Here is a 16,202-nt window from a genome sequence, read left to right on the forward strand (position 1 = left end):
ATGGTCAGCGAAGCCTGACGAAGGACGATTGCCATCTGGAAATCAATAAGCAGAGCGGTTTGGAGAAAGTATTGGTTTTGACCCTCGCGTGTTGCATTCTGGGGATTGTAGTCGGCGCAGGCGGGGATGGAGGCGGAGACTACAACTCCCGGCAGCCCCTTCGCTCGGCGCTCCCGGTGCGCAGGCGCGTTGCCCGGGCGTCGGATGATTGACAGCAGAGCGACAACCGAACCTGATGGGGGTTGAGGGGGGAGGGGCGTGGCTTGATTTCTGATTGATCGGTTCTTAAACCAATGGGAAGAGGGAGAAGGGGAGGTCCGTGGCGTCACTGTGCAGGAGGAGCCAATCGGATGGTGTGGAGGGCGGGAGTTAGGCGCCGGGCAGGTTTGGGTGAGGAGGAGGCAGCCACGCCATTTTGGTTGAGTAGCCCAAGATGGCGGAAGCGCCGCCTGGTGTTGAGGTGCCGGAGTTGGGCGGCTGGAGCGTCCCGGAGCTGCAGGCCAAGCTGGGCGAGATCGGCTTCTCCGCACAAGGTAGACAACCGGCCGGTCCTTCCCCCGCCCTCCGTCTCTCACACCGGGCTTCGGGCCTAGCGGCGGCTGCAGCCTGGGACTCGCGTCCAACTCGCACCCGGGCTCCGCGGCTCCTGAGGCGGGGAGCAGGAGCAGCGCGGCCTTGGCTCCCAACAAACTCCCACCGGCCCGGCATCTTGTGTTGGAAACGAGTTGATCCATATAATTGTCAATCAATAAAATAAATTAATAGCTTCATCATTTATAAAAATCAATAAATGAATCAACATGAGTAATTGTAATTAGTAAAGTTTCATCATTAAATACTTTAAAATCATTTAAATCAAATAAATTAATATTTTGAGTTCACATTTAAATGAATGCAATAAATTGAAGTTTCATCCTTCTACTTGAAAATCAATGAAATCTCTGCTGAATTCACAACTAAATTAATGAAAAATTAAATGAATTATTAAAGTTTCTTAAATACTTTAAATAAATTTAATTTAATATGCTGAATTCACATTAGTGAAATCAATTAAATGAATAAAGTTTCAGCCTTACATACTTTAAATCATTTAAATAAATTATGTTGAGATCACAATTAAATCAATAAAATAAATGGATACATTTTCATCCTTCTAGTTTAAAATCATTCAACTCAATGAAATCAATATTCTGAATTCACAATTAAATTAATGAAATGAATTAAAATGCATTCATAATTAAAATAATATATCAATGATTTATTATCATAAGGTTTAAAATTATGAAAATGATATACATTAAGGACCAAATTTGATTTTAACATAATTTTATAAATGAGTAAATCTTGTTTTACGAAGTTATTTTTTTAACCTGAACACTTTTATCAAGTGCTTGTCGCTTTTGACCAGAGGTGCCCTGAGAAGTTGGGAAATTGTTGATTTTTGTGTTTCTGGTGTACAGCCTGAAAATGACAGGCAGTGGGGCTCCAACAGGGAATGCCTGATTCGCAGTCTTTAAGAGAAGGGCCAGGTCAGAAGGTGGTGCGTTCGAGTCCCAGTTCCAGGACTTGATCCAGGCTGACACTTCAGTGCAGGACTGAGGGAGTGTTGTCTTGTTGAATGACGTGCTGACCCCATCTCCCCCGGTCTGGTTGGACCACACCTGGAGCACTGGGAGCAGTTCTGGGCCACACACCGTAGGAAGGATATATTGGCCTTGGAGTGAGTGCAGCGTAGGTTTACCAGAATGATACCTGGACTCCAAGGGTTAAGTTACCAGGAGAGATTACACAAACTAGGGTTGTATTCCCTGGAATTTAGAAGGTTAAGGGGTGATCTGATGGAAGTTTTCAGGATATTAAGGGGAACAGATAGTTTCTCTCTCTCGACCCTATTTCCGCTGGTTGGGGAGTCTAGGACTCAGGGGCAGAGTCTAAAAATTAGAGCCAGACCTTTCAGGAGTGAAATTAGGAAACACTTCTACACACAAAGGGTGGTAGAAGTTTGGAAATCTCTTCCGCAAATGGCAATTGATGCTGGATCAATTAATTTTAAATTGAAGATTGATAGATTTTTGTTAACCAAAGGTATTAAGGGATGTGGGGCAAAGGCGGGTAGATGGAGTTAGGTCACAGATCAGCCGTGATCTCATTGAATGGAGGAACAGACGCGAGGGGCTGAATGGCCTCCTCCTGTACCTGTGTAACAGGCTCGAGGGGCTGAATGGCCTCCTCCTGTTCCTGTGTAACAGGCTCGAGGGGCTGAATGGCCTCCTCCTGTTCCTGTGTAAACATAGAAGATAGGAGCAGGAGTAGGCCATTCAATGAGATCATGGCTGATCATCCAAATTCAGTACCCTGTCCCTGCCTTCTCCCCATATCCCTTGATCCCTTTAGCCTTAAGAAATATATCTAACTCCTTGAATATATTTAATGAATTGGCCTCCACTGCCTTCTGTGGTAGAGAACTCCACAGGCTCACCACTCTCTGGGTGAAGAAATTCCTCCTCATCTCTGTCCTAAATGGCTTACCCCTTATCCTTAGAACATAAGAAATAGGAGCAGGAGTAGGCCAATCGGCCCCTCGAGCCTGCTCCGCCATTCAATAAGATCATGGCTGATCTGATCCTAACTGCCAATCCACTATCACAGAACCATCTCCTGCATCTAACAGAATTAGACACACGAAATAGGAGCAGGATCAGGCTACACGGCCCCTGGGCCCGCTCCGCTACCCACAGGGCCATGACCGATCCGAACCTAGACTCATGTCCAAATTCCTGCCCGCTCCCCGTAACCCTTAATTCCCTTTACTTCTAGGAAACTGTCTAATTCTGTTTTAAATTTATGTAATGATGTAGCTTCTACAGTTTTTTGGGGCAGCATATTCCATTGACCTACCGCCCTCTGAGTGAAGTAGTTCCTCCTCATCTCAGTTTTGAAAGAGCAGCCCCTTATTCTAAGACTATGCCCCCTAGTTCTAGTTTCACCCATCATCGGGAACATCTTCCCTGCATCCACCCGATCCAACCCCTTCACAATCTTATATGTTTCAATAAGATCGCCTCTCATTCTTCTGAACTCCAATGAGTAGAGTCCCAATCTACTCAACCTCTCCTCATATGTCCATCCCCTCATCCCCGGGATTAACCGAGTGAACCTTCTTTGTACTGACTCGAGAGCAAGTATGTCCTTTCTTAAGTATGGACACCAAAACTGTACGCAGTATTCCAGGTGCGGTCTCACCAATACCTTGTACAACTGAAGCAATACCTCCCAATTTTTATATTCTATCCCCCTAGCAATGAAAGCCAACATTCCATTGGCCTTCTTAATCACTTGCTGCACCTGCATACTAACCTTTTGAGTTTCGTGCACCAGGACCCCCAGATCCCTTTGTACTTCAGTACTTTCCAGTTTCTTGCCATTAAGATAATAACTTGCTCTACGATTTTTCCTGCCAAAGTGCATAACCTCACACTTTCCAGTATTGTATTCCATCTGCCAAATCTCTGCCCACTTACTTAGCCTGTCTATGTCCCCTTGCAGGTTTTTTATGTCCTCCTCACTCAGTACTTTCCCTCCCATCTTAGTATCATCTGCAAACTTTGATATGTTACACTCGGTCCCCTCCTCCAAATCGTTAATATAGATTGTAAAGAGTTGGGGACCCAGCACTGACCCCTGCGGAACACCACTAGTTACTGATTGCCAGTCTGAGAATGAACCATTTATCCCAACTCTCTGCCTTCTGTTAGATAGCCAATCCTCTATCCATGCCAGAATATTACCCCCAATCCCGTGATTTTTTATCTTAAGCAATAATCTTTTGTGTGGCATCTTGTCAAATGCCTTTTGGAAGTCTAAATACACTACGTCCATTGGTTCCCCTTTATCCACCCTATATGTTACTTCCTCAAAGAACTCCAGCAAATTTGTCAAACATGACTTCCCCTTCATAAAACCATGCTGACTTTGTCCTATTAAATTATGATTATCCAAATGTCCTGTTACTGTCTCCTTAATAATGGACTCCAAAATGTTACCTACCACAGATGTTAGGCTAACCGGTCTATAGTTTCCAGCCTTCTGTCTACTGCCCTTTTTAAATAAGGGTGTTACATTAGCAGTTTTCCAGTCTGCCGGGACTATTGCCGAGTCCAGGGAGTTTTGGAAAATTGTTACCAATGCATCCACAATCCCTACCACCACTTCCCTCAAGACCCTAGGATGTAAGCCATCAGGTCCAGGTGATTTATCCGCCTTGAGTCCCATTATTTTACCGAGTACCACTTCTTTAGTGATTTTGATCGTGTTTAGCTCCTCCCCCCCTGTTTGTCCAGTGTTGGGATATTCTTAGTGTCTTCTACTGTAAAGACTGATACAAAATATTCATTCAGTGTTTTTGCCATCTCCGTATTTCCCACCATTAATTTCCCGGTCTCATCCTCTAAGGGACCAACATTTACTTTAGCCACCCTTTTTCTTTTTATATAACTATAAAAACTCTTACTATCTGTTTTTATATTTTTTGCTAATTTACTTTCATAATCTATCTTCCCTTTCTTAATCAATCTTTTTGTTATTTTTTGCTGTCTTTTAAAGTTTTCCCAATCCTCTATCCTCTCACTAGATTTGGCTACCTTATATGCCCTTGTTTTTAGTCGAATACTATCCTTTATTTCTTTACTTAGCCACGGATGGCTGTCTTTTCTTTTACACCCTTTTCTTCTCAGTGGAATATATATTTTTTGGAAGTTGTAAAATAACTCCTTAAATGTACACCACTGATCATGTATCGTCTTACCCTTTAATCTATTTTCCCAATCCACTCTACTCAATTCCGCTCTCATACCTTCATAGTCTCCTTTATTCAAGCTTAGCACGCTTGTTTGAGATCCAACCTTCTCACCCTCTAATTGAATATGGAATTCAACCATGTTATGGTCACTCATTCCAAGGGGATCCTTTACTAGGACATTTTTAATTAATCCTGTCTCATTACACAGGACCAGATCTAAGGTTGCCTGCCCCCTGGTCGGTTCAGTTACATACTGCTCAAGAAACCCATCCCTAATACACTCAATGAACTCATCCTCAAGGCAGCCCTGCCCAATTTGATTTGTCCAATTAATATGATAGTTAAAATCCCCCATAATTATAGATGTTCCCTTATTACAAGCCTCAACTATTTCCTGATTGATACTCCGTCCAACAGAGTTGCCACAGTTCGGAGGCCTCTAGACTACGCCCACTAGTGTTTTTTTCCCCTTATTATTCCTTACCTCCACCCAAACTGTTTCATTGTCCTGATCTTTTGACCCAATATCATTTCTCTGTATTAGACTGTGACCCCTGGTTCTGGACTCCCCGCCATCGGGAACATCCTGCATCTAGTCTGTCTAGTCCTGTTAGAATTTTATAAGTTTCAATGAGAGCCCCTCTCTTCTAAACTCCAGCGAGTATAAGCCCAATCGACCCAATCTCTCCTCATACGTCATTACTGCCATCCCAGGTATCAGTCTGGTGAATCTTCGCTGCACACTCTCCATGGCAAGAACATCCTTCCTCAGATAAGGCGACCAAAACTGCACACAATACTCAAGGTGTGGTCTCACCAAGGCCCTGTACAACTGCAGCAAGACATCCTTGTTCCTGTACTCGAACCCTCTTGCTACGAAGGCCAACATACCATTTGCCTTCTTAACTGCCTGCTGCACCTGCATGTTTACCTTCAGTGACTGGTGCACAAGAACACCCAGGTCTCTTTGCACTTCCCCTTCTCCCAATCTATTGCCATTCAGATAATAATCTGCCTTCCTGTTGTTGCCACCAAAGTGGATAACCTTGCATTTATCCACATTATACTGCATCTGCCATGCCTCTGCCCAATCACCCAACCTGTCCAAATCATCCTGGAGTTTCTCGGCATCCTCCTCACAGCACACACGCCCACCCAGCTTTGTGTCGTCTGCAAACTTGGAGATATTACATCTAGTTCCTTCGTCTAGATCATTTATATATATTGTGAATAGCTGGGGTCCCAGGACCGATCCCTGCGGTACCCCACTGGTCACTGCCTGCCACTCGGAAAAGGAGCCGTTTATTCCAACTCTTTGCTTCCTGTCTGTCAACCAGTTCTTTATCCAAGTCAGTACCTTGCCTCCAATCCCATGTGTCTTAACTTTACACGCAAATCTCTTATGTGGGACCTTATCGAAAGCCTTCTGAATGTCCAAATACACCACATTCACTGGTTCTCCCTTATCTATTTTACCAGTTACATCCTCAAAAAATTCCAGTAGATTAGTCAAGTACGATTTACCTTTTGTAAATCCATGTTGACTTTGTCCGATCTTGTCACTGTTTTCCAAGTGCTCTGCTATTACATTCTTTATAATGGACTCTAGCATTTTCCCCACTACCGATGTCAGACTTACCGGTCTATAATTCCCCGTTTTCTCTCTACCACCTTTTTTGGATAGTGGGGTAATATTAGCTACCCTCCAATCCATGGGTACTGTTCCAGAGTCTATCGAATTTTGGAAGATGACCAGCAATGCATCTACTATTTCTAGGGCCACTTCCTTAAGTACCCTAGGATGTGGATTATCAGGCCCTGGGGATTTATCGGCCTTCAATCCCGTCAATTTCCCTAATAATACTGATTTCTTTCAGTTCCTCCCTCTCATTAGACCCTATGTTCCCCGACATCGCTGGGAGGTTATTTGTGTCCTCCTTTGTGAAGACAGAACCAAAGTATGTATTTAATTGATCTGTCATTTCTTTGTTCCCCATTATAAATTCCCGTGATTCTGACTGCAAGGGACCTACGCTTGACTTCACCAATCTTTTTCTCTTCACATATCTATAAAAGCTTTTACAGTCAGTTTTTATGTTCCTTGCAAGCTTGCTCTCATACTCTATTTCCCCCTCTTTATTAATCCCTTTGTCCTCCTTTGCTGAATCCTAAACTGCTCCCAGTCCTCAGGTTTACTGCTTTTTCTGGCCAATATATATGTCCTCGCCTTGGATCTTATGCTACCCCTAATTTCCCTTGTTAGCCACGGTTGAGTCACCTTTTTTGTTTTATTTTTATGCCAAACAGGGATGAACAAATTCTGTAGTTCATCCATGCGATCTTTGAATGTTTGCCATTGCCTATCCACCGTCAAGCCTTTGCGTAACATTCCCCAATCAATCCTACCCAACTCGCGCCTCATACCATCGTAGTTTCCTTTATTTAAATTCAGGACCCTAGTCTCTGAGTCAGCTACTTCACTTTCCATCTTAATGAAGAATTCGATCATATTATGATCGCTCCGACCCAAGAGGCCTCGCACAACGAGATTGCTAATTAATCCTTTCTCATTACATAATACCCAGTCTAAGATGGCCTGATCTCTAGTTGGTTCCTCGACATACTGGTCCAGGAAACCATCCCGTATACACTCCAGGAATTCCTCCTCCACAGTATATTGTTACTAATTTGGTTAGCCCAATCTATATGTAGATTAAAGTCACCCATGATAACTGCTGTGCCCTTATTGCACGCGTCTCTAATTTCCCGTTTAATGCCATCCCCAACCTCCGCATTACTGTTTGGAGGTCTGTATACCACTCCCACTAATGTTTTCTGCCCCTTGGTATTTCTCAGTTCTACCCATACAGATTCCACATCATCAGAGCTAATATCCTTCCTTTCAATTGTGTTAATCCCCTCTTTAACCAGCAATGCTACCCCACCTCCTTTTCCTTTTTGCCTATCTTTCCTGAATATTGAATACCCCTGGATGTTGAGTTCCCAGCCTTGGTCACCCTGGAGCCATGTTTCTGTAATCCCAATCATATCATATCCGTTTACCTCTATTTGCGCAGCTAATTCATCCACCTTATTACAAATGCTCCTCGCATTAAGACACAAAGCCTTCAGGCTTGTTTTTTTAACACTCTTACACCTTTTAGAATTATTATTTACTGTGGCCATGTTTGATTTAAACCCTTGATTTCTCTGACTGCCACCTTTGTTTTTCTCCTTCCTGTCTTTTACTTCTATCCTTGTTTCCCTTACCTCTGTCTCCCTGCTCAGGTTCCCAACCCCCTGCCATTTTAGTTTAAACCCTCTCCCAGAGCATTAGCAAACACTCCCCCTAGGACATCAGCCCAGGTGCAGACCATTCGGTTTGTACTGGTCCCACCTCCCGCAGAACCAGTTCCAGTGTCCCAGGAATTTGAATCCCTCCCCCTTGCACCATTCCTCTAGCCACATATTCATATGAAATATCCTTCTATTTCTACTCTGACTAGCACGTGGCACTGGTAGCAACCCTGAGATTAGTACCTTTGAGGTCCTATTTTTAAATTTACCTCCTAACTCCCTATATTCAGCTTTTAGGACCTCATCCTGTTTTTTACTATATTGTTGGCACCTATATGCACCACGACAACTGGCTGTTCACCCTCCCCTTCCAAAATGTTCTGCAGCCGCTCTGAGACATCCTTGACCCTTGCACCAGGGAGGCAACACACCATCCTGGAGTCACGTTTGCGGCTGCAGAAACGCCTATCTATTCCCCTTACAATAGAATCCCCTATTACTATAGCTCTCCCACTCTTTTTCCTCCCGTCCTGTGCAGCAGAGCCACCCCTGGTGCCAGGAAGTTGGCTGCTGCTGCCTTCCTCTGATAAGTCATCTTCCCCAACAATATCCAAAACGGTATATCTGTTTGAGAGGGGGATGGTCACAGGGGACCCCTGCACCACCTGCCTGCGCCTACTACTCTGCCTGTTGGTCACCCATTCTCTTTCTGCCTGTGCAGCCTTTACCTGCGGTGTGAACAACTCCCGAAATGTGTTATCCACGACGTCCTCAGCATCGCGAATGCTCCAGTATGTATCCAATCGCAGCTCCAGCGCCGCAATGCGGTCTGTCAGTAGCTGCAGCTGGATACACTTCCCGCACACATGGTTGTCAGGGACACAGGAAGTGTCCCTGATTTCCCACAGAGTGCAGGAGGAGCATATCACGGGGCCGAGCTGTCTTGCCACGACTTAACCTTTAATTAATTCAAATTAAATTAAATCAAATCAATCCCACCAATCCCACTACAATTAAATGATATACTGAAGGGCCCTTGTTTACCGTCAGTCCCCGCTACACCACAGACACCCGATAAACTATAAACTACAAAATGTAAGTTTGGAAAAAAGGAGAAAGAGAGAAATACTCACCAACCAATCACTTACCTGCTTTCTGGTGACGTCACACTTCGATTACTTTATTTTTCTCTCTCCCTCCCTCTGAGCTCGGAGATTGGTAAACCTACCTGCTCCTCGCCTCTTTATATCACCGCCGCCGCCTCACTCCACACAGGTCCGCCGCCGCTCGAGGGGCTGAATGGCCTCCTCCTGTTCCTGTGTAACAGGCTCGAGGGGCTGAATGGCCTCCTCCTGTTCCTGTGTAACAGACTCGAGGGGCTGAACGGCCTCCTCCTGTTCCTGTGTAACAGGCTCGAGGGGCTGAACGGCCTCCTCCTGTTCCTGTGTAACAGGCTCGAGGGGCTGAACGGCCTCCTCCTGTTCCTGTGTAACAGGCTCGAGGGGCTGAACGGCCTCCTCCTGTTCCTGTGTAACAGGCTCGAGGGGCTGAACGGCCTCCTCCTGTTCCTGTGTAACAGGCTCGAGGGGCTGAACGGCCTCCTCCTGTTCCTGTGTAACAGGCTCGAGGGGCTGAACGGCCTCCTCCTGTTCCTGTGTAACAGGCTCGAGGGGCTGAATGGCCTCCTCCTGTTCCTGTGTAACAGACTCGAGGGGCTGAACGGCCTCCTCCTGTTCCTGTGTAACAGGCTCGAGGGGCTGAACGGCCTCCTCCTGTTCCTGTGTAACAGGCTCGAGGGGCTGAACGGCCTCCTCCTGTTCCTGTGTAACAGGCTCGAGGGGCTGAACGGCCTCCTCCTGTTCCTGTGTAACAGGCTCGAGGGGCTGAATGGCCTCCTCCTGTTCCTGTGTAACAGACTCGAGGGGCTGAATGGCCTCCTCCTGTTCCTGTGTAACAGGCTCGAGGGGCTGAACGGCCTCCTCCTGTTCCTGTGTAACAGGCTCGAGGGGCTGAACGGCCTCCTCCTGTTCCTGTGTAACAGGCTCGAGGGGCTGAACGGCCTCCTCCTGTTCCTGTGTAACAGGCTCGAGGGGCTGAACGGCCTCCTCCTGTTCCTGTGTAACAGGCTCGAGGGGCTGAACGGCCTCCTCCTGTTCCTGTGTAACAGGCTCGAGGGGCTGAACGGCCTCCTCCTGTTCCTGTGTAACAGGCTCGAGGGGCTGAATGGCCTCCTCCTGTTCCTGTGTAACAGGCTCGAGGGGCTGAATGGCCTCCTCCTGTTCCTGTGTAACAGGCTCGAGGGACTGAACGGCCCCCTCCTGTTCCTGTGTAACAGGCCTGAGGGGCTGAATGACCTCCTCCTGTTCCTGTGTAACAGGCTCGAGGGACTGAATGGCCCCCTCCTGTTCCTGTGTAACAGGCTCGAGGGGCTGAATGGCCTCCTCCTGTTCCTGTGTAACAGGCTCGAGGGACAGGAGGAGGCCCATTCAGCCCCTCGAGCCTGTTACACAGGAACAGGAGGAGGCCGTTCAGCCCCTCGAGCCTGTTACACAGGAACAGGAGGAGGCCGTTCAGCCCCTGGAGCCTGTTACACAGGAACAGGAGGAGGCCGTTCAGCCCCTCGAGCCTGTTACACAGGAACAGGAGGAGGCCATTCAGCCCCTCGAGCCTGTTACTCAGGAACAGGAGGAGGCCATTCAGCCCCTCGAGCCTGTTACACAGGAACAGGAGGAGGCCATTCAGCCCCTCGAGCCTGTTACACAGGAACAGGAGGAGGCCATTCAGCCCCTCGAGCCTGTTACACAGGAACAGGAGGAGGCCATTCAGCCCCTCGAGCCTGTTACACAGGAACAGGAGGAGGCCATTCAGCCCCTCGAGCCTGTTACACAAGAACAGGAGGAGGCCATTCAGCCCCTCGAGCCTGTTCTGCCATTCAGTTCGATCACGGCTGATCTGCCACATCAGCTCTGTGCAACTGCCTTTGTTCCATATCCTTTGATAAGATTTGAATATTATTGCGCTCCTAGCGGTACATCACAGATCCATCATCACCCAGAGAGAGACAAGCTGAGGTTTCGGGTGGTTTCTGACCAAGGTCACTGTCTGAAACAAAGCAACTTTTCTTCTTACAGATGCGGAGGTTGCTGCTCTCTCTTTCCAGCAGGTTCTATTTGAGATTTCCAGCAAAGTTGTATTTCCCCCCCGCCCCCCCTCTCTTTAACTGGATACTGTCTCTCTGGGCACCCAGTTCTGTATATTCACTGCCATTCGTGTTAAGTAGTTAAATCAAAACTCTTTATCTTCCCCTTTCTGAGGCAGAATGGTGTGTGTGGCATTTTCAAAATGAGAGAAAGATTCCCATTTCTCCCCCCGGCGCCTTTCACCACCTCAGGACGGCCCAAAGTGCTTCACAGCCAATGAATGACACTTTTTTGAAGTGTGGTCACTGTTGTAATGTACGAAACGCGGCAGCCAACCCGCGCACAGCAAGCTCCCACAAACAGCAATGTGATGATGACCAGATCATCTGTTTTAGTGATGTTGGTTGAGGGATAAATATTGGCCCCAGGACACCGGGGAGAACTCCCCCTGCTCTTCTTCCAATAGTGGCCGTGGGATCTTTTACATCCACCTGAGAGGGCAGACGGGGCCTCGGTTTAACGTCTCATCTGAAAGACGGCACAACCCTTATGCTGAGGGGGTCACTGGACGCGAGTATCCCGCTGGATGTCAACCCGGAACTCCCGAGCCGGAGCTCCGGTCTCCACTCGCCAGGACTGTCTGGAGCGCGGTCCGATCCCGACTGACTCGGGCGGGACCGCTAACCCATGGTCGAATGCAAGAGGGCTGCCAGTGTCCGTGGAACACTTAAGGACACACTGGGGAGATAAATCTGTGCCTCTGTCTGTGGGGCAGTGGAAAGGCTGATTGCTGGTCCTGGGTCCCGGTGATTTACTTAGTAAAAGCTGCAGGTTGTGGCCCCGTAACATAGAAACATAGAAGATAGGAGCAGGAGTAGGCCATTCGGCCCCTTATATTTAATGTATTGGCCTCTACTGCCTTCTGTGGTAGAGAATCCACAGGTTCACCACTCTCTGGGTGAAGTAATTCCTCCTCACCTCTGTCCTAAATGGCTTACCCCTTATCCTTAGACTGTGACCCCTGGTTCTGGACTCCCCGGCCATCGGGAACATCCTTCCTGCATCTAGTCTGTCTAGTCCTGTTAGAATTTTATACGTTTCAATGAAATCCCCTCTCATTCTTCTAAACTCCAGTGAGTATAAGCCCAATCAACCCAATCTCCTCATACATCATTCCTGCTATCCCAGGTATCAGCCTGGTGAATCTTCGCTGCACTCCCTCCATGGCAAGAACATCCTTCCTCAGGTAAGGCGACCAAAACTGCACACAATACTCAAGGTGTGGTCTCACCAAGGCCCTGTACAACTGCAGCAAGACATCCTTGTTCCTGTACTCAAACCCTCTCGCTACGAAGGCCAACATACCATTTGCCTTCTTAACCGCCTGCTGCACCTGCATGCTTACCTTCAGCGACTGGTGCACAAGGACACCCAGGTCTCGTTACACTTCCCCTTTTCCCAATCTATTGCCGTTCAGTATAATAATCTGCCTTCCTGTTTTTGCCACCGAAGTGGATAACCTCGCATTTATCCACATTATACTGCATCTGCCATGCTTCTGCCCAATCACCCAACCTGTCCAAATCATACTGGAGTTTCTCGGCATCCTCCTCACAGCATACAAGCCCACCCAGCTTTGTGTTGTCTGCAAACTTGGAGATATTACATCTAGTTCCCTCGTCTAGATCATTAATATATATTGTGAATAGCTGGGGCCCAAGGACCGATCCCTGTGGTACCCCACTAGTCACTGCCTGCCACTCGGAAAAAGACCCGTTTATTCCAACTCTTCTTCCTGTCTGCCAACCAGTTCTCTATCCAAGTCAGTACCTTACCCCCAATCCCATGTGCTTTAACTTTACACGCTAATCTCTTATGCGGGACCTTATCGAAAGCCTGAGTAACTGAGTGAAGTGTTGACGCATTTAAGGGGAAGCTGGATAAACACATGAGGGAGAAAGGAATCGAAGGATAGGGTGATGGGGTGAGATGAAGAGGGTGGGAGGAGGCTCGAGTGGAGCAGAAACAGCGGCACGGGCCTGTTGGGCCGAATGGCCTGTTTCTGTGCTGTAAACACTGTGCAGTGTAACACGGGCCTGTTGGGCCGAATGGCCTGTTTCTGTGCTGTAAACACTGTGCAGTGTAACACGGGCCTGTTGGGCCGAATGGCCTGTTTCTGTGCTGTAAACACTGTGCAGTGTAACACGGGCCTGTTGGGCCGAATGGCCTGTTTCTGTGCTGTAAACACTGTGCAGTGTAACACGGGCCTGTTGGGCCGAATGGCCTGTTTCTGTGCTGTAAACACTGTGCAGTGTAACACGGGCCTGTTGGGCCGAATGGCCTGTTTCTGTGCTGTAAACACTGTGCAGTGTAACACGGAAGTATCTTCTGTTTTTATAGGTGTGCGAGAAGAGCTCATTGAGCGACTGCAGAACTACAGCTTGCAGGTGAGTGGAGCTGCACCGTCACTGACGCCAGCACACTGCTAGCTTTAGCCAGACACGGCACCATCCCCACGCGCAACACTCCTGACCGCAGAGCTGGAGAGTCCAATTGTTCGCTCTGTCAGCAGCCCAAGTGTGAAAGGGTTTCGATAGGGTAGACGTAGAGAAGATGTTTCCACTTGTGGGGGAGACCAGAACTAGGGGCCATCAATATAAGATCGTCACTAATAAATCCAATCGGGAATTGAGGAGAAACTTCTTTACCCAGAGAGTGGGGAGAATGTGGAACTCGCTACCACAGGGAGTGGCTGAGGCGAATAGCAGAGATGTGTTTAAGGGGAAGCTGGATAAACACGAGGGAGACAGGAATAGAAGGAGATGCTGATGGGGTGAGATGAAGAGGGTGGGAGGAGGAGGCTGGTGTGGAGCAGAAACACCGGCACGGAGCAGATGGGCCGAATGGCCTGTTTCTGTGCTGTACATTGTATGTAATTCTGATCATCTTGTTCTTTGAGGAATAGTTTATTAACAGCTTACCTTCCGAAACATCCCTCCCAAACTGTTGTTAATGGACCCCTCTGCCTATGTTTATTACACCAACCACTAAAGTTAGACTTTAATCACTCGTGGGTGATGTTGTCCCAGTCACAGATTTCCTGCTGTTTCCTGTTGTATCTTAAAAAAATAAAGCCTTTTGCTCTGTGACCAGGTACAAGTTATGCAGGTCAGTTCTGTAACTCTCCCAAGATATCCAATGGCAGTCAGTGACTTCAGCCTCCCCACCGGGGCTCTACCTCTTGTGTTTGCAGACCGGAGCCATCCTGAACCGGCCGATGCGGGTAGACGACATGGACAAGGGGCACCCGCTGCCACCGTTACCCGGGCAGGTGAGCTGTACTGAGGAGGGGGGGGGGGGGGGGGCGGTTGGGTTGAACGTGGTGGGGAGGGGTTGGTGGTAGAGATGAACTCGGAGGGTTTCTGAAGCCCCATCTTTCCGTGCCCCCCAGTGCGGTTGACGAAGGAAAGTTATGTGCCTTGCTGCACTGAGGGAGGGAAACATCGCCCCAAATTTGTGCAGCTCTCTGGTGAGGACAGGGTCAGTCTCAACTCCACTGACACTGTACCCTGTAAGATCCTCCAGCACACAGGAGGCCATTCGGCCCATCGTGCCCATGCCGGCTCTTTGAAAGAGCTCTCCAATTAGTCCCACTCCCCCCTGCTATTTCCCCACAGCCCTGCGAATATTTTCTTTTTCGATTATTTATCCAGTTCCCCTTTGGAAAGTTCCTCTGTTTCTCAGAGTTGCTGATTGGTTGACTTTGTCGGGTGATCTTCACAGTGTTTCTGTACAGAATTCGATTTCTGCGGGTCCGCCGGTGATTGTAACTCTTCTAACTTGTGCTTTCCCGTTCGCCAGATGCCTGGGATGCAGATGGCACCCCGCCCGATGGGAATGCCGCGCATGCCCCATCCGGGCATGCAGATGGGCTTCCCGATGGGGGTGATGGGGCCGCGCCTGCACATGCCGCCCATGGACCCGTCCGCCCTATCCGAGGACGAGCGGCTGAAGCTGGCACAGCAGCAGGCAGCTATCCTGATCCAGCAAGAGGAGCGGGCCAAGCAGGTAAAAGGGCTTGCACCCGGTGGGCATCGGGGTGGGGGGGTGTGCGGTTTGACATGGGACTGGAGCGCTCGGGGACCTCGCCGATCAATTAATCCCAGCTCTTCTGCGTAGCACTGTCACTGACCTAATCACAGTCATAGCGATTACAGCACAGGAGGAGGCCATTCGGCCCGTCAAACCTGTACTGGCTCTTCAACTGTCCACTGTAGTCCCCGGTGATCTGCCCTGTCCCCGTCTCCTCTCATAGCCTTCCTCTTCACTCTCTGTCTCTGTGTCTCCCTCCCTCCCTCTGTGGCTCTCTCCCTCCCTCCGCCTCCTCCCCCCTCCGCCTCCCTCCCCCCTCCGCCTCCCTCCCCCTCCGCCTCCCTCCCCCCTCCGCCTCCCTCCCCCCTCCGCCTCCCTCCCCCCTCCGCCTCCCTCCCCCCTCCGCCCCCCGCCCCCTCCGCCCTCCGCCCCCTCCCTCCTCCGCCCCGCCCTCCGCCCCCCTCCTCCCTCCGCCACCCTCCGCCCCCGCCCTCCGCTCCCCCCCTCCGCCCCCGCCCCCGCCCCCCCGCCCCCTCGCCGCCCCCGCCCCCCTTCCCCTCCGCCCGCCTCCCCCCTCCGCCTCCCCCCCTCCGCCTCCCCCTCGCTCCCCCTCCGCCTCCCCCCTCCGCCTCCCCCCCTCCGCCTCCCCCCTCCGCCTCCCCCTCCGCCTCCCCCCTCCCCTCCCCCCTCCCCCTCCCCCCCTCCGCCTCCCCCCCTCCGCCTCCCCCCCTCCGCCTCCCCCCTCCGCCTCCCCCCCTCCGCCTCCCCCCTCCGCCTCCCCCCCCTCCGCCTCCCCCCCTCCGCCTCCCCCCCTCCGCCTCCCCCCCCTCCGCCTCCCCCCTCCTCCCCCTCCGCCTCCCCCCCCTCCGCCTCCC

At 49.7% G+C, this 16,202-nt stretch overlaps 1 protein-coding gene across 1 annotated transcript; it reads left to right on the forward strand.

Moving 5' to 3' along the window:
* Window positions 1-381: 381 nt before the first annotated feature.
* LOC147093003 (splicing factor 3B subunit 2-like) lies at window positions 382-15,429 on the forward strand. The gene is made up of 4 exons (XM_085975766.1): window positions 382-533; window positions 13,636-13,682; window positions 14,489-14,566; window positions 15,097-15,429. Exons 1-4 carry the CDS (start codon window positions 434-436, stop codon window positions 15,412-15,414), a joined length of 543 nt encoding a protein of 180 aa, XP_085831892.1. The 5' UTR covers window positions 382-433; the 3' UTR covers window positions 15,415-15,429.
* The last annotated feature ends 773 nt before the right edge of the window (window positions 15,430-16,202 follow it).

This window comes from Somniosus microcephalus, unplaced genomic scaffold, assembly GCF_052327205.1.
Source record: "Somniosus microcephalus isolate GS21.2 unplaced genomic scaffold, FLI_Smic_1.0 unresolved_chr2, whole genome shotgun sequence".
Taxonomy (NCBI): domain Eukaryota; kingdom Metazoa; phylum Chordata; class Chondrichthyes; order Squaliformes; family Somniosidae; genus Somniosus; species Somniosus microcephalus.